This window comes from Peromyscus eremicus, chromosome 5 (assembly GCF_949786415.1).
Source record: "Peromyscus eremicus chromosome 5, PerEre_H2_v1, whole genome shotgun sequence".
NCBI classification, from domain to species: Eukaryota; Metazoa; Chordata; class Mammalia; order Rodentia; family Cricetidae; genus Peromyscus; species Peromyscus eremicus.
The window spans coordinates 62,047,836-62,067,532 of NC_081420.1; the positions used below are offsets into that span (position 1 = coordinate 62,047,836).

The 19,697-nt window shown below is 43.2% G+C and overlaps 1 protein-coding gene across 1 annotated transcript in view; it reads right to left on the reverse strand.

The window, feature by feature from the left end:
- The window catches only part of Ccdc3 (coiled-coil domain containing 3), a 90,820-nt gene extending 71,418 nt beyond the window's left edge, over positions 1-19,402 (reverse strand). Inside the window, exons 1-2 of the mRNA XM_059262431.1 lie at positions 18,924-19,402; positions 15,692-15,866 (exon numbers count right to left, since the gene is read on the reverse strand). Coding sequence (XP_059118414.1) covers positions 15,692-15,866; positions 18,924-19,297 — 549 coding nt within the window. The 5' untranslated portion in view covers positions 19,298-19,402. The remainder of the gene's footprint in view (positions 1-15,691; positions 15,867-18,923) is intronic.
- Positions 19,403-19,697: the final 295 nt, after the last annotated feature.

Consider the following 19,697-nt stretch of genomic DNA (forward strand, 5'->3'; position numbering starts at 1 on the left):
AGAAAGAAAACACCAACCCAAGGAGGTTAACTATGCCTGAAAACACAGAAAATAAATAATTTCACACCAGAAAAACCACACACACACACACACACACACACACACACACACACACACACCATCATTAACAACAACAACAACAAAATAACAGGAATTAACAATCATTGGTCATTGATATCTCTCCAAGTCAATGGACTCAATTCCTCAGTAAAAAGACACAGATTAACAGAATGGATCCAAAAATAGGATTCATTTTTCTGAAGCATACAAGAAGCATCAAAGATAGACATTACCTCAGAGTAAAAGGTTGGAAAAATGTTTTCCAAGCAAATGGGCCTAAGAAGCAAGCTGATATAGCCATTCTAGTGTCTCACAAAATAGACCTCAAACCAAAATTAATTTTAAAAAAATGGGGAAGGACACTCCATACTCAAAGGAAAAGTCCACCAAGTTTACATTTAAATTCTTAATATCTATTCCCTGAACACAAGGGCACCCACATTTGTAAAAGAAACATTATGAAAGCTTAAATCGCACATCAACCCTCACACATTGGTAGTTGGAGACTTCAATAACCAACTCTAACCAACAGACAAGTCATCCAGACAAAAGCTAAACAGAAATACTGGAGCTAACAGATGTTATGAACCAAATGGACCTAACATATATCAACAGACCATTTCACCCAAACACAAAAGAATACCTTCTCAGTATTTCATAGAACTTTCTCCAAAATTGACCACACGTTTGGTCACAAAGCAAGTCTCAGCAGATACAAGAAAATTGGAATAACCCCCTGAATCCCATCAAACCACCACAGATCAAAGCTGGATATCAGTAACAACAGAAACAACAGAAAGCCTACAAACTCATGGAAACTGAACAACTCTCTACTGAATGAAAACTGGATCAAGACAGAAATAAAGAAAGAAATTCAAGAACTTCCTAGAGTTCAGTGAAAATGAATGCACAGCACACCCAAATTTACGGGACACAGTGAAAGTGGTGCTAGGAGGAAAGGTCAGAGCACTGAATGCCTAAAGAAACTGGAGAGACCTCAAGCCAGCAACTTAACAGCACACCTGAGAGCTCTAGAACAAAAAGGAGCAAGCACACCCAAGAGGAGTAAATGGCAGGAAATGAACGGAGGGCTGAAATCAATAAAATAGAAACAAAGAGAACAATACAAGGAATCAATGAAACAAAGAGTTGGTTCTTTGAGAAAAATCAACAAGATAGACAAACCATTATCTAAACTAAGTAAAAGACAGAGCATATCCAAATTAACAAAATCAAAAATGAAAAGGGGGACATAACAACAGACACTGAGGACATCCAAAGAATCTTTATGTCATATTTTAAAAGCCTTAATTGGGAAATATAAAAGAAATGGAAATTTTTCTTGATAGATACCACTTACCAAAGTTAAATTAAGATCAGATAAACAACTTTGGATTGCTAACCTTTGGAATGTGAAAAATAAATTTCTGTTATTTAAACCACCTAGACACCAGTACTTTGCTACAGCAAAGCAGATGTGATTTTAAAAGAAAAAGATGTGGTTTAAAAGAAAATGGCCCCCATAGGGAGTGGCGCTATTAGAAGGTGTGGTCTTGTTGGAGTAGGTGGGGCCTTGTTGAAAGAAGCGTGTCACTAGGGGTGGGCTTTGAGTTCTCATATATGCTCAAGCTATACCCAGTACACAGACTCCTTCTTCTGCCTGCCGATCAAGATGTAGAACTCACAGCTCTTGCTCCAGCACCATGTCTACCTGCACACCACCATGTCCTGCCATGATGATAATGGACTAAGCTTGTGAAACTGTAAGCCACCAATTAAAGGTTTTCCTTTATAAGAGTTGCTGTGGTCATGGTGTCTCTTCACAGCAATAAAAACCCTAAGACAGCAGATGAATGCATATGCATCTAATGAGGAGAAAAATTCTACGCAATCTCACCCAGAAAATCAAAGAGGAAGAAATACTTTCTAACCATTTTGTGAGGCAATGCTACTCTGATATTCTTTCTTAATTATAAGGAAATAAATCTATGGACCAGATTCCTTAGATAAATAGCAGTAAAAATAAGTGGATGGATACAGCTCAGTGATAGTAAGCAAGCTTGAGGTCCTTGACTCTATCCTCAGCTTGTTCACACGCACATGCACACATGCACACACACATACACACATACACACACACACACACACACACACACACACACACACACACAGTCCCCAACAGAATGTTAGTGAACTAAATCAAGCAATATATAAAACCATGCCTTATTCTGCCAGTGTGTGCTTTAGCATTTACTTTATGAACAAGCTAAAGGGAATGAATCTCATAACCCGTAAGTAGATGCTGAGAGGACAGCTGACAAATTCAACACATTGTTACAACTCTCACCAACTATATATACCTTGTGGAATTCCCTTAGCCATAACGAAGAATAAAATTATGTTATTTGCAGGAAAATGAGTGCAACTAGAGATTATGCTGTTAAATGAATTAAGCCAGTCTCAGGAAGACAAATACGTTTTCTCTTATTTGTGGTTCCCAGATTTTTATAGAGATGTATACAATTATGTACGTATGTGTGTATGTATGACAAGAAAGTACAAATGAAACTGTCTAGGGGAAGGGGGAGACAAATGGAAGAGAAAAGTGTGGAGAGATGGGAGGCAGACAACAGATGGGTACAAATGTGCTCAACAATGTGCTTATGAGTATCCTTATATAACCCAGTTCCATGCACAGTGCATATATGCACAGTGAATATATTTCTAAGGATATTTTCAAAACTGTCCACAAACTAATAAAAGCTAACTTCTCTAATCTGATCAAGGGAATCTACAAAAATGCAGTTAACATATTTAAAATATACTATCCATTCTCATCATTCCCATGCATGCTTATACTGGAGGTCTTAGTTGGTACAGTAAGACAATAAAAAGAAGTAAAAGGCATATAGTTTGACAGGAGAATTAAAACTGTACTCCATTGACAACATGATAATACTTTAAAAAGGCATGGAATCTACAAAATCTTTTAGAACTAAGTGTATTCAATGCGTTGTCAGTTATAAAATTAATATATAAAACTGAGTTGTCTTCCTATAGGTTATCAATAAAAGTTTAAAAATGGTACCTGCCTTAATTAGGGTTTCTATAGCTATAAGGAGACACCATGACCATGGCAACTCTTATCAATGAAAACGTTTAGTTGTGGTAGCTAGCTTACAGTTTCAGAGGTTCAGTCCATTGTCATCGTGACAGGGAGTATGGTGGCGTGTAGGCAGACATGGTATTGAAGAAGTAGCAGAGAGTCCTACAGCTTGTAGGTGACAGGAAGTTAACAGACAGTCACATTGAGGGAAGCTTGAGCAAAGAGACCTCAAAGCCCACCCCCACAGTGATACACTTCCTCCAACAAAGCCATACCTCCTAATGGTGCCATTCCCTATGAGATTATGAGGGCAATTACATTCAAACTACCACAGCACCTCTTGGGCTGATCAGATGGCTCAGTGGATAAGGCACATGCATACATGCCTGAGGACCTGAATTGTAATCCTCAGAACCAAGATCAAGCCAAATGGTACTGTGTACTTGTGATCCCTGTGCTCCTACAGTGAGAAAGGCAGAAACAGAAGAATCAATAGGAACTCATGAGCCAGCCTGGTGTGCATGGTGGTAAACAACAAAGAGACCCTGTCTCAGACAAGATGGACTGTGAGGACTGACACGCAAGGTTGTCGACATGTGTGCCATACACATGATCATGTGCACATGTGTATGTGCACTGTGCACACATACAATCATGTGTATACATGCATATGTGCACATGGTTGTGCATGTGTGAGTGCACACATAAAGGTACCTGTTCTTGCTGTGGTGATGCACACCTGTAACCCCAGTACATGGAAGGAAGAAGCAGTAGGACTATGGGTTTGAGGCCAGCCTGGGCTACACAGAAAAACTGTCTGAAAACAAAGCAAAAATAGTCCATATTATGGTTTGTATGTGAAATGTGATTGAACATTTGTTGCCCAGATCAGGAGGGGTGGGTTGTAGGAGATTGTAAAACCTTATTTGTTTATCTCCCATTACCCTTTCCTTCAAAGGGTCAAAGGCTATTGGACAAAGTCTGGATCCTCCTAGGGTGTAACAAGCCCGGCATGGTCCAGCTCCTGCCAGAACTCAGGCCTCATCCTCCTCACCCACATCCTTCACTGCTCCACAAGGCTCTTCTTCACCTGTATGTCCTGCTGCCACAGGGTTGTTGCACAGCTTCTGTCTCTGAACTGCTGGCACCCACTTTAACTTGAATGCCTCTTTACACACTAGACCTTATCTCAGTATCAGTTCATTTGAGAAGGGTTTCTTCCCTTTCAAGTCTGGGTAAGGACTGTTAGTTGCTTAATTTCTTAAGTTGGAACAATTATTTCCATTTTAAATCATGCAATGATCTTTTGATTGTGACATTTTGATCATTGTGGTCTTTTGATTGCCTCCATTGCCGATTAAGACTTTATGACAATCAGGGCCTTTGGAGTTTGCTAAACATTGAAACTGTAGCATCTCACACAGTAGCTGAGGTACCCAAATAGTTGCTAAAGATTAGACACAGTAATGAGTTATGTAACTTAGTTATATTATATATACATATACACACACACACACACACACACATATATATATATATATATATATATATATATATATATATATATATGATGTCAGCACCATTTGTAATGATGTTGGATTAGAAACGACCCAAAAACCCAACAGCAGGAGACGCCATTAAATATGACATATCATGATACTTCCGTACAATGGAATATTGTGCAGCTGTTTAAGGCATCTTCAGAGTCACTGATATGGAAAGAGTCTCAAAATCTATATGTGAATAAAGCACAGCACAGCTGAGTGTACACAGTGCTCCACCACTATCAAAGGCAACAGTAAATAACACATGGTAAACTGTATTTGCAGTATCAACACACTTGTTGAATGTTTGCACAAGAAACCAATAACTGTGGCTGTCTGGGGTAGGTAGGAACAGGGGAATGAATGGCAAAGAGAAAGATTTTCTACTGGTACCACTGTCTACTTTCAGATTTGGACTTACAAGAACATGTTATCTGCTTACAGTTCAGTTAATATACTTTTTCAAAGTGCTCCTGCCCGGAAGTTATTAAATACTGCTAAATGGAAAAAAATGCATACAGTCACTTCCCCTTTATCATTCCCATCACCAATGTGCTTCCCCTTTACTGTTCTCACCAATCAAGGGAGTTGGGTGGGATTAGCAGTCACCAATCCCAGCAGGCATTAGGAGTTACAGTTCCCTGGGGAAGTAACAGAAGGCTTTTTTTTAGTTATATGTATGTGTGTGTTGGAGTGGGGGTATGAACATGAGCACAGGTGCCCATGAAGGCTAGAAGAAGGCACTGAATCCCCAGGAGCTGGAGGTATAGGTGGTTGTGAGCCACCTGACATGGATGCTGGGAAGTGAGCTCTGGCCCTCTGAAAAAGAAGTATGTGCTTTTAACCACTGAGCCATCTCCCCAGCCCCAGAAAGTTTATTAATTTGTTTAAAAAAATGCCATGTTTGAAGACTTTGAAATGACTACAGTCATAATGAACCTCTTAACTGTCCTTCATAGTTTACAAAGTGCATCAGATGCACACTTTAGTGTAGCATCCTTAGTTTCTGTGGGCCTCATTTTCTACATGAGCAAAGCTTCATTTTCTACATGAGCAAACTTCAGCCATGAGAAATGAAAGGACCTGCCCAAGGCCCTTCTTCCCGACACAGCAGAGCCATCCAGATCTCATGAGTTTACATTCCTTCTGAAGCAGCTAAGAGTGAGACAGCTCCTTCCCAACTCCAAACAAGGAAAGGAGACCATGGGGGCAGCCTGACCTTCACAGGTTTTATTTTAATCCCATGACATTTGATGGCAGACATCAGTAAGTCAGGTCAGGCTAGGTCTTGGTCCTAGGGGATAGAACTGGCAGAGAAGAGAAAATATCCAACTTCTGTTTTGACTGTTACACTCCAAGCAGGAGGAAAAAGGAAAATGTTCTTGGCTGGAGTGCAGAGAATCCTGCCAGTAAAGACTCTGATTGCCAAAGATGTCCCCTCAAGCCCCATTAGCACCATGTCACCAATGGGGAGGTGCTGAACACTTAGTGTCACTACTGATGTCTTGGCAGCTTTTGAAAGCAAGACTGTGTTTCTATGAACTAAAGAGTGGGTGGGATATCTAAAAGCAGAGTACTGGGAAGGAACCAGAGTGTGGGAGGGTTTTGCTCCCATGGATTGAGTTGAATGGCACCCTGGGTGTGCCGCACAAAAGCATCCCCATGTAAGATTTTCCTACTGTCCCAACCCTTAGCCTCCAGATCACCTCCCCAAGTCAAATGACACTCCAAGGAAAAAGACCTATTGGTGAAGAGGATGAAGGATATCCTTCAGGACTGGAATCTAGGTCACATGTCCAGGCCGCAAGGAAGCATGGCGAGAAACAGCATCAACAACGAAAGCGTAAGAGCTGGCTACACACCTGCAAGATTCGTTCCCTAAGACACGGTGAGAAAAGCAAAGTCCAGGGCCATGAACAAGTGAATTCTCATTAACAAAAGCCTCCCCACCCCCCCCTCCACCCCCACCAGCACTTATTCCTACTTGGGGGAAAAGTGACCTGAACAGCAAACTGAACCTTCATTCGGTTGAGGGGAAACAGGTAATGTTTCTGAGATCATAGATGTGCTTATCCTGGGAGGAAGAGATAACGGGAGGCCTCCCCATAGAAAAAGGTGGGTGTTGTAGCTTGTTTTCTTGTCTGTTTGTTTTGGTTGGTTTTTGAAGAAGGATGGAAGGAATTGCCAATAAGTCTTCCTGTAACTCTTTGTCCACACGCAACCATTTGAATCACTTCACATTATAGACAAAGACGGCAAGGTTTACAACAGAATTTTTCAAAGTAAATATAGTCAGTTTTAAGTTAAATTTTGTGTGTGTCTATGCATATATGTGTGTGTGTGTGTACATGTGTTACAGTATGCTTATGGAGGTCTGAAGATGAAAGTCGTGGGATATTTGTATACTGTGTGAAGACATGTCGCTGTGATTGGTTTAATAAAGAACTAAATGGTCAATAGCTAGGTAGTAAGAGGTTAGGTAGGGACAGAGAGGACTCTAGGAAAAAGAAAGGCAGAGTCACCAGCTAGACATGGAGAGGAAACAGGAGGTTCAAGATGGGAGAAAGTTAACGCCACATGGCAGAACATAGATAAATATAAGTGAGTTCATTTAAGTTATAAGAGCTAGTTAGGAACAAGCCTAAGCTACAGGCTGAGCTTTCATAATTAATAAGAAGTCTTTGTGTCATTATTTGGGAGCTGGCTAGTGAATAGAAAAAGACTCGTTACATGTGGCATTCAGTGTGGAGGCTTGAATATCCATGTAGGGCCTGAGAAAGCAGTTTCTCAAGTAGGTTCAACCTATAGAGGCACTGCTCTTTTAAGAGATCCTGTTGTACAGCTGAGCACTTGAGCAGCAGGCACTAGGTACAAACTCCTGCTTCAGGCAGACACAACAGATTCTCAGAGCTGGGGTGGGTAAATGTGGCTCCAGGTCGGTGCCCACCAACATGAGATAGGCTGTCATGGAACCAAGGGGAGCAGAGCCAGCCACCAGCATGCCATATGCTAAGCAGAGCCATGCAGCAGTAGCCTATTGGTTTAAAATTTGCTCACATGCTCAGAGGAGGCTGCAGACTTGGGAAAAACAAAAGTCAGGTCCAGGTGGACAAAACCTCTGAACAGGTTACAGTGTCTTTAAAAATGTTCTTAGATGCTAAATAAAGAAAAAGAAACTGGGTGTAGACAGTCATAGAAAAAAATAGTTTAAAAATAATAAAATCTTTAAAGAAAAGTAATATAAAAATTAAGCCATGTATAGATGGGAAATACACAGGGCATCTGGAAACTGTATGGTGTTTTGTTGACTTTGAATTTTTTGAATGCTGATGAGCCAATGGCAGCTGCTGAGATACATTGCATTATGAAAGGCACTACTGAATTAAACCAGCCTATATACTTTAGAGATGTCTTGGCTTCAAAATGGGAGTTGGAAAATGTGTTGCATTGGGGGAGAGGTTGTGCCTTTGTTTTCACAGGAAACAAAAACCTACAGATTCCTTCAAAGTTAAAATAGATCAGATTTGACCAGGGGAGACCTCCTGAGGGTCTTGACTACAGACTTGAGGGAAGGAAACAGAAAAGACTACAAGACAGGTGACATACATGCTGATCCCTCTGCATGGGAAAAGCTCTGAGACTGCTTGAGACAATATAAATCTTGTTGGCTATAGAGTCCTCATGGCTTATTATTACATGCCATCCTTTTATATGGCATGGATAGAGGTTTGGTTATACAGTCCAAGTGGACTTATAAAGTTGACAGATGCCTTTTATCTGCTCAAATATAAAACATAAAATCATCTTTAGCTAACTTGTACACTCTGCACATTCCATATTTACATTAATACAGATATAGATGTTACCTTTAAAAGTTTCATGTTTTCAGAACAAAAGGACCAGAAACCAATGAAGACAAAAAGTCCAGGTAATCCAGCCTATCAGAGTGCCTCTATTACAGTTTCCTCAAAATTCTGCATTTAGAACAACTTCAAGGCTGCTAGCTGAGATGGTCCAGCTTCATAGACTACTCCAGCTAAGACTTCAGATAAGCTCTACACTTTCCCATCACACAGAGATTAAACAAGAAATAATACAGCTAGCTCTCCCAAGACCTGATCATTATCCCAATTTTCTCAGGGTCCCCTAAAGGTGTCATTGCCCCCAGATAACAGGAATCAGTCTAGCGAACATGATGCCCACATTCTCAAGAGGTGGGGTGGGTGGTTTGTGTCATTCAGTGGGTTATGAATGTTTGTCATCATTTGGGGGGGTTGGTTGCAAGTTGTTATTGGTCATAGTCAAGGATGAAACTAACAAAGGAAATTAGATTCAAGGATCTCATTACAAAAAGAAAAAGGGATGATACAGAATGATGGAATAATAGGGTGGATTGTTGAGTCTACTTTTCAACAACTACTAGTCTCAAATATTTTACAATGGTATGGATTTTTATATATTGATACAAATTTAAGGTTATTTTTGTTAGAACATACTATACATACATTTCTACTCTTGTTTAAAGTATTGTACCTAAGCAGCTCATTTAAAAATGTAATTTTAAAGTTCTAATCATTAAAAACTATTATTATAAACCATTTAGTATAATTAAGAAACAAAAGTTAGTAATTAGTTATCTATAACAGTCAAACTTGTAGTCATGTTAGGTATGTTTTCAAGGTCATACAGAAATATATTTTAGATAGATAGATGGTCTTCAAACACTTCAAAGACCTACAGAATATGGCACTTAAAATGTTTTAATAATGTAAGGCACGTAGACAGTGAGGCACTTCTGCTCCTGGCAGCACCAATTTACTTCAAAAAAAGGATGATTGGCATCAAAGAACCTCCATATGGAATTTGCTTTCCATATGGCAAAGCTAGCCATTTGGGCAAGAAACTACCGTTGCCTCAACTGCTGACAGTAAGCAGTCCAAACTGGACAAGCAGGACACAAAAGAAGGCAACTGCCGAACTTTGCCAAGATAATGTAGGACAGTCCTTCAAAATCCCTGCTTCACAGAAAAGTCTGTCAGATATTCTAGGCCTGTAAGATGAAGACTGATGCCCCGATGCTGCAGAGGAAACTTGGCCAGCTGTTGTTGTAGTTTCTACAGTTTGGGAAGTTGTTTGCTCTGTACTTCCTGTTTACTTAGGTAATATTATATCCTTCTTGGGTCTCTGATGGGGTTGAAGATGAGATAGTTATAGTTGCAATTTTCCTTGTTACCAAATTCAAAAAAAAAAAAACTCACAAAAAAGGTATAAAGTGTATAAGGTTGGGAGACATAAAAGCTTAAATCATTTATCTAAGAAAATGTTTTGAGATCTAAATAGGTAGTTTTAGGATGGTAATACAAGTTAGGATATAAAGTTAATTAGGTATAAAATTTTGGACTCATCAAAATAAGATAGATAACAATTTCTCCAAATTTGCCAAATACAAATGGACAGGACATTGTGAATGTAATTCTTACTTGATAATTGCTCTTATTGAATATAATTTCACTGTATTAGAGTTAAAACCTTTCCTTTTTATTTAGACAAAAAGGAGGAAATGTTGTGGAATATTCCTTTACATTGTGTGAAGATGTGTCATTGTGACTGGTTTAATAAAGAGTTGAATGGCCAATAGCTAGGCAGGAAGAAGTTAGGCAGGACTTGTGGGGACAGAGAGGACTCTGGCAAAAAGAACAGTAGAGTCACCAGACAGACATGGAGAGAAAACAGGAGGTGCAAGATGGAAGAGAGATAATGTCACATGTCAGAACATAGATTAATATAAACGGGCTAATTTAAGTTATAAGAGCTACTTAGAAACAAGCCTAAGATATAGGCCAAGCTTTCATAATAAATAAGAAGTCTCTGTGTCATTATTTGGGAGCTGGCTAGAGGGACAGAAAAAGAACTCCAGATGTCAGTTCTCCCCTCCCACTGTGTTTGAGACAAGATCTATCTATTTGCACTGAGTATACATACAGACTAGCTGACTGAAGAGTCTGTAAAGATTCTCCTGTCTCTGCCTCCCATTTCCCAGTAGGAGTGTGCTGGGCTTGCAGATACCTGACCTACTGCATCCAGCTTGTATGCAGGTTCTGGGGATCCCAACTCAGGTCATCAGGTTTTTGTGATACTGAGATGAGGCTATGCCCTACTCTAAGTTACTCCAGGTGATATAGAACAGTGGTTTATCAATCTGTGTGTTGCCCTAAGAGACTCCATTGTCAAGCAGATTTTTACTCTATTTGAGAAAGGATGACTGCAACCCCTGTTAGACTCATAAACCATACATCTGCCAGGTATCACCCATCCAACACTGACTGATAAATGACTGGATGTAAAGGGGGAGCCACCCTATGCATTTATTGGAGTGAATTCAGAGTGTGGAGGCACATGCATGTATTAAAATCCTATCAGGGAAACCAGACCTAAGAACTTATTAAATACATCAGACAAAACCAGAAAGTTATACCAGAGTATAACTCCCTTGAATGAATACCATAAAATGGTGGACACCTAACATTTTGATTGTATGTTGTCACACCAACCTATCACCTGATGACTAGTATGTACATGGAGGATCAAGAAGCAGAGAACTCCCCAACTGTCCCTGGAGCTTCAGCTCCACTAGGGTCCCCTCTGCTGACTCAGCCCACTCAACTGCCTGCCCAGCCACCCATGAGAACATGGACCTGAAACAGCCCATGCTGGTGTTTGTCAACTTGCCACAAATTAGAGTCCTTTAGGTAGAAGGAACCTTCATTGAGAATATGCCACCAACAGACAGCCTGCAGGCAGGTCTGTGAGGTGTTCTCTTGATTAGTGATTGATGAAGGAGGGCCCAGCCCGCTGTGGGGGGAAACCACACTGGAGCAGGTGGTCTTAAGTGGTAAAAGAAATCAGGCTGAGAATGACAGTGAGCAGTGTTCCTCCTCTGTGCCCCCTGCTACAGTACCTGCCTCCAGGTTCCTGCCCTGACTTCTCTTCACAATGAACTGCAAGCTCTAAGATGAAGTAAATCCTTCCATCTCCACGTTGCTTTTGGTCATAGTCTTTGCCACAGCAATGGAAACCAAATTACAAATTAGGATACTGTGGTTTCCTGCTCTTGGACCCAGGTTCAGGCTTTTACCACACAGCTGAACTCTGGAGCCTTGCTCTCAAACCTGGACTTCAGCCACCTCCCAGCACGGATCTGGCTTGCATCTTATCAATATAGACTCTCCCAGCCCACTTCTGAAACTTTTTTACTCTCCTGCAGCCTTTTTAATTGTGTTCTTTATGTAAACTACATCTATGCATATATACTTACTGTGTGTGATGTGTGATATGAGAGTTAATTAAGATAGAATAAAAGAACTTACATTTGCCTCAGCCAGATTGGATAATCTTTCAGGTTCCTGTCATTGAAACCTCTGGGCCTTGAGAATGTATTGCTCTTCAATAGACTGTGATATTGTAGAAAGACACAAATGTGTTCCTCTGTGTCTTTAGCTAGCATGCTCACACATGCAGCAAGTGCTTTTACCCACACAGTCATCTCCCCAGCCTTTAGGTTAAATGTTAAAAGAATTAGCTGCTAGGGATCATGGCACATGCTTCAACTCCAGCACTTAGGAGGCTGACCTGGGAGGAGTGAGAATTTGAGACTGGCCTGGGCTAATCAGCAAGTTCAAGACCAGCGAGGGGATCCACATCATGAGACCTTTGTCCGTACACACACACACACACACACACACACACACACACACGTATATATATGATAGATAGATAGATAGATAGATAGATAGATAGATAGATAGATAGATAGATGGATGGATGGATGGATGGATGGATGGATGGATGGATGGATGGATGGATGGATGGATAGGTAGGTAGGTAGGTAGGTAGGTGGGTAGATAAAGTACTTTCATTGAGTTCTGATGGGATCCCTTTCCCAGAGGGCAGGGAGTGAGAATGGAATGAAGGAAAGAAAGGGTCTGGGAAACTGACAGTGGCCCCAGTCAAACCTTTAAGTCTACTGCCCATCAGAACAGCATCCTGGAATGATTATCACCCCCGACTTCAGATTTTGACACTTCATCCATGTGTCCAGTACTCCCACACTCCATTATCCAAGAGGCCAGGGTGACTAAAGGGGAAAAGCAGTCTCCCCAAGACCCACAGAAATAGGCCTGCCTCCACGCTGAAACTATTCCCCATGGTCCTATTGTTCTAGTCTCTGCCTTTTCTAATGTTGGAAAATCTAATTCCAAACAAATGTGAGCAAAAGACTAATAAGTTATGCAGCTGCAGGGTTTTAGGACTAAGCCCCTTAAGCTTTTTTTGGAGTAATATTTGATCTCTTGACATAAATCTATTGCTATTGTGGGTTATATACATATGCAAAGCTCCCACAAAATAAGCCAAAACTAAACTGATTACATTCCCGGTAGACTAGCTGTGACTCAGTTTTGGATTCTGAGGCTTTGATGTAGTGCATCCAATGCAGTGTGGAGTATTGAACGACACAGATAAGGAGGGAGAAACAGGGGCTGGGCCATGGCTTCATGGGTAAAAGAGCTTGTTGCACAGGCATGAAGACCTGATCTCCAATACCAGTGTGAGAAGCTAAGTGGGGTCATGCAAATCCATAACTCCCAGTGCTGTGGGAGGCAGATATAGAAAGATCATTCAGGCTTGCTGGCTGCCAGTCTAGTTCCAAGTTCAGTGAGAGATGCTGTCTCAAGTGAATAATGCAGAGGACAAAGCAAGACATTCAAGCGTACATATATACACACACATACACACGCACGCACGCATGCACACACAGGAAAACAGGACTAGAGAGAAGTCAGTTGGTAAAGTGTTTATAAACTCAGGAAGACCTGAATTTGATCCCCTAGAACCCACATTTAAAAAGCTAGGCATGGTGGCACACCCCTCTAATCCCAGCACAGCAGAGGCAGAGATGGCAGGAACCCCTGGGGCTGGATGGCCAGCCAGCCTGGCCTGCTGGGTGAGTTCCAGTCAATAAAAGACTCTTGGTGCCTGCAGCTGCTTAAATGAGAATGATTCCCCACAGGCTCATGTGCTTGAATACTTGGTTCCCAGCTGGTGGACATGTTTAAAAAGGATTAAGAGGTGTGGCTTTGTTGGAGGGAGTGTATCACTAGGAATCAAAAGACTGGCACCATTTCCAGTTCTCTCGTCCTCGTGCTTTTGCATCAAGATAACTATCAGCTGTTCTTCCCGCCATGCCTTTGCCTCACCGTCATGGACTCTATCCGTTGGGAAACTTCAGCTGAATTAAACAATTTCTTTTGTAAGTTGTCTCAGTCATGGTGTTTTGTCACAGCAATAGAAACCTAATACTGGGCCTGAGGAACAAAACCAGAAGTCTTCTGACCTTCACATAGCAGCATAAACGCATCAGCACACACATGTATCTGCACACACAGACAGGAAGGAGGGGAAGAGGAGAAGCAGGTTCTCAGTACAGTGATGTAACGAAACACAGGACAAAGTCTCAGAAAGCGGGGCAGCCGGGCAAGGAGACCTGAGACAGCTGTCAGCGGGGTAGATCCAAGGCAGGAAGCTCTTGATGTGAAAGAACAAATGAATAACTTCTTTTGTCTGGGCAGCCTTGCCCATCACAGGAGCAGCTTCTCTGTGAGAGTAAGAGAAAGGTTCTGGGGGTCAGGGGTCCCGGGGCTGAAGATGATGATGTTTATAGAACAAGGCGGCTATCCTAGACTAAGCCACCAGCAAAGACAAGTGACAGATAGAAAGGACGGAGCCACCAGATACAACCAGGGTGATTCTTTAGACCACAAAATAGGGTCACTACTTGATTTGATATCCACTTCAGACCTGTCTCCGTAAGTCGGTCACTTAACCTCAAGTCTATTTTGGGTAGAAAGTGATGGGCCAGCGCCTGGTCTGACTGACTCTCCATCTCTTCAGTTCATCGTGACACTGCCATTGTTTGGGGAAATTGACGACCCCTAAAATTCCCCCCTAACTGGCATGTGACTCAGATTGGAAGATTTCTTTATATTTCCACACTCGCAGTAATCTTAGCCTTTCCTACAGCCGCTTGGTCTACCCTGCAAGTCTTAAGAAGAGTATCACTTTAAAAACCATGGAATGGGGGCTGGAGAGGCAGCCCAGCAGGGAAGAGCCCCTTGCTGCTCTTCCAGAAGACCTGGGTTTGATCCCCAGGACCCACAAGGCGGCTCACAACCATCCATAACTCCAGTTCCTGGGGATCAAATTCCTAACTTCCCCAGGCATGCACATGGTGTACATACATACATGCAGGCAAAAAAAAAAAAAAAAAAAAAAAAATCCACACACATAAAATAACCCTAAAAGAAAAATTTAAGCATGGAATGCCAGCTCTGAGAGTTCTCTTACTTTGTTTCCCTTTCTCCCAAGACAATTCCTTAGAGCAGTGTTTCTCAACTTCCCTTTAGTACAGTTCCTCATGTTGTGGTGACCCCCCCCCAACCATAAAATTATTTCATTACTCCTCCATAGCTGTAATTTTCTACAATTATGAATCAGAATGTAAATATCTGATATACAGGGTATCTGATATGCGACCCCCACAGGGGTCGTGACCCACAGGTTGAGACCACTGCCTGAGAGCCTTAATGGCTTACTGGCATTAAACACTCTGAGCACTATGCCAAGAGATTTACGGATTTAAATCAAATGATGCAATATGGGTGTGACTTTCATCTCCCTTTTGCAGAAGGGGAACCCGAGACATGTTTACCTTCCTCCCATCATGCTCCCACTTTGTGAAGAACTCCTTATCAAACTCTAAACCTCAGGCATCCAAAGCCTATGAGCAGCATTCTCTCTCGGCTGGGAGGGAGATGGGAGGATGCATAATTTGGAAGAGGATTCTTGACACCTTTGATCATGACGTTCCTAGAAGACATGGCTACCCTCCTGTATTGCCAAGGCACGGGCTCTAGCCAGCTCTTACCCTGTTGTCCTCCTGGATCTCCCAGTCACTCGAGAAGGTCATCAGCTGCTGCCCTTGGGAACAGTTAGCAAACTGGAAGAGGCTGGAAAACATCCTTCTGTTTTCTTGTGTGTCTGGAAAGATGGCATCTTGGAAATTGACTCCATGGGGCAAGAGATTGTAATTTTCATCCATCCTAAGGGGGAGGGTCAAAGCAGAGATGTAGGTGAGGCTATTGGAGGTGGGCCAGCTTCAGTCTAGCTTACAAAGGATGGAGATGGTCTTCCTAACTTCATCATGAAGGCTGCAGTGGTCTCAGGAAGAGACCCATACAGTCGGCACTTCTATTATTTTCCAGTTTACACTACTTGAGGCTAACCTTAAGGTTTTCTTAAGAACAGAGCCTAGACAAGGGGGAAGGAAGATGCATGCATGCCTGTCTGTCTATTTACTTCCTAGTGAGAAGGCAGTCAGTTGTAATGTGACCAGGATTCAAGTCTCACTACAACATTCAAGTCTCAAAGTTTCTTCTCTAAGCATTGCCATCTTCTAGTCTGCTACAAGAGGGTTATAGTAGAACCAGCTTTCTTGGTATTATCATGGGGACTGCATTAGAAAAACATAATGGAGGGCTGGAGAGATAGCTCAGAGGTTAAGAGCACTGACTGCTCTTCCAGAGGTCCTGAGTTCAATTTCCAGCAACCACATGGTGGCTCACAACCATCTGTAATGAGATCTGGTGCCCTCTTCCGGCCTGCAGGCATACAGGCTGTATACATAATAAATAAATCTTTTAAAAAAAGAAAGAAAAGAAAAACATAATGGGTAAGGGCACTTCCTGATTAAGTGTGAGGACCCAAATTTGAATTCCTAGCACTCACATAAAAAGCCAGCTGTGTATGCCAGTAACACCAGCAATGCAGGGCAGAGATAGATCCTGAAAGCCTGCTGGACCAGCCTAGCCCAAACAGTGAGCTTCCAGGTCAATGAGAGACCCTGTCTCCAGGCAATAAAGTGGAGGGCAACAGAGGAAGACACCAACATCTTCCTCTGGCCTCTGCATGTGCACACACTCCTATGCATGCACCACATACACATATACACCCATCCAACACATACAAATATAACAAAGCACTTGGCACAGAGTGAATGCAAGTATACACGTTATTAGTAAACGTTTTTACATGCTCTGGTGTAAAGAGCTTATTAGAAATAGAAGTCAGAAAAAAAAAAGAGGTGAGAATTTTAACCAAAGTGTTCCAGTTTGAATTTGGAATGTCCCCCGTCCTCTCAGCTTCATGGGCTCAACCTCGGTATCCAACTAGGTCGGGAAGCTGTCAAAGTTTCAGAAGGTCAGACCTAGCTAGAGGAAATAAATCACTGGGAGTATGCTTTTGGGTCTATATCCTGCCATGGCCCCTTTCTGTATTCCTTCTCTGCTTCCTGTTTGCCATGAGGTGAACAGTGTCTGCCCAATGCACCACCTAGTCATCTGCCCAAGTGTACAGAGCCACACAGCCATGGAATGAGACCTCTGAAATGAGCTGAAATAAACCCTCCCCTCCTTTCCATGTATCAGTCACAGTGAGTGGGCAAGAGATAGGGGAAGAGGCCAGAAGAACAGAGGAGGAATGCGTTGTATGCTTTTATTAACCTACTTCAAGGCAAAGCAGCCCTATGAAAAGACGACCTGTCACAGTATCATGTGACTGTTTGTCTTAACTTTCCGTAATTATGTCATTGCAAAAGATCAAAACATTGGCTGACCACTGCACAGTCACTGGACCATTTCGTGATTAAAAAAGGAAAAAGCAAAAATCCAACACTGTCTGCCCAGATCTTGAGCTTTTATCCAGTGGAAAATAAAGCACTGTCAAGTTGTTTTATAGCTGGGCTCTCAGTGTTTTCTAAATAAAAACATGAAAAGGCTGAGTTAGATTCTCTGTATCTAGAAAGGCACTCTCACAGTCCAGCTGACTGTATTTAGAAAACCATACTTTCCAGACAATTAAAAAAAAAAATCAACCTAATCTGGCTAAGCCACTCAAGCCAACACAAAGCAGAACATGCATTCTAAACTTAGCCTGCCTTCAATATGGAAAGCACATGTGGCCCTGAGCTTCAGGACGCCCCTCTGCGGAACTTACTGTTTTCATTCTCAGAGATTCCAAAATGAATCTGCAGCCCCTGCTCAGAGTCATTCCCAAGAGCCTTGATGCTGTTTACAATTGGTAAGACTAGGACTATCGATGACCGTAAAGCTTTGGATTAAATCACTGACTTTTTAAAACCTGTCTAAGATTCTATGTCCATGTCTCTCCCCGTTGTTCTACATCCATCTTAATTGAATTAGAAGCAACCCACAAACTGAAGGGGCTACCTGCTGTTTTCTACCTGTGGTTTGGGTGGAATTCAGTAGTCAATAAAAATGAACTGACTTTGGGGACAGATGCATTTCCTGCTGATCCTAGGCCAACCTCCGTGGAAGTTCACAAGATTGATATTGTCTACAAGGGACCACCTGTCTGACAAGCAGTGACCTGGACTTTTTACCTTTCCCCCAAAGCTCTGCTAATTGGAATTACCTGGCAGCTGGTATGAGAGAGTGGAACAGCAGATAGCTGGGCTGCTTTCTGGCACGAGGTGGGTAGGGAGAGAGTGAGTGAATGCACGTTAAACAGCGGGGCTTTCCCAGGTGCTTCTCGTGTTCCTAACCGTATTTGCTTCTCACTTTTAGCCAGAATTGGTGGAGGGGAGAGGTGCGAGAGTGGGACTCTAAGAGAAGCAATTGGCTCAAACCTTACACTTGAGAAGTTCAAGGCCAGAGTCCCAACAACTGATTCCAAAGGTCATCTCTCTCAGGACATCAAACGGGTGGTTGGAAAGCACTTTGATAAAGAACTTTGATAGTGCATGTGGTCGCATGAGCCTGTAATCCCAGCACTCAGAGGCTGAAGCAGGAGGATCGCCCGGGTAAAACAGCAAAACCTGGCCTCATAAACAAAAGCACCTTAACGTAAAAAGGCCTGTAACACCCTTCTGTGCGCACAACTCCAAAATCATCTCTGTATCTTATCCTCAGCCAAGGGGGTGGTCGGGATCTTCGTAGAGGACAGAGCAAGAGAGAATGCAAAGAGCCTAAGGCATGTTCTACTTTGGGGGGGAAAAAAACAAAAAAAAAAACAAAAACAAAAAAAACGGGCCCCGGCGCTCCTGACCTGCTGCAGGTAGCCCGCAGAGGGGCCAGGCTCACCTGACAAAGAAGAAATAAGAGTAGTCCTGGACCACCGTGTGGGAGTGACAGGAGAAGTAGCCCAGACCCGTAAGATTGAGCCGGGAGCCGGCAGGCACCTCCAGCATGCTGCCCCACGCCTGGTCACACAGCATCTCCACCTCGGCAGAATAGAAGAGCCCTCCCTCTCCAGTTTGGTACTGCCAAGGCAGGTAGTTGTAGAGGCCCGGCACCTCGGGGTGCAGCGCCAGAACCTTGGCATACACGATGGTCTCGGCCAGCTCTGCGCGGCAGCCCTCGCTCAGGGGTCGCCACTCCGAGGGCAGCTGGCAGGCGTGCGCGGGCGCCGGGCGGGCGGCGAGGCAGAGCGCGGCGAGCAGCAGCGGAAGCAGCATGCCGGCGGCTACGCTCTAGCCCCGGAGCATGGCCCGCCCGGGTGCCGGGGAAGGCGGGGAACCCGGGATCCCGCCCGGGGACCACAGCCTGGGCGCTCGGCTGCGCGAGCTCCGGGGCGCTGGGTTGCGCAGCTAGCTCTGTGGCCAGGATCACCATGGCCCGGCCTTCGCCCCTCCACGCTTAAGAAGGGTCGCGAGGACGCGACGGGACGGGCGGGGACTGGGGCGTGGACGGCGGCAGGGGCGGGGAGTCCGCTTGGCAGCCCGGCCTTGCAAGGCTCCCGGAGGAGGGAACTGGCCTGGGCGTCCTGGGACTCCTGGGTGAACTGAGTCTTGACAGCGCGACCCAGTCGGTTTGAAGCGCACCGCTACGCGGCTAGATCAGAGCTTGCGGGGTGTA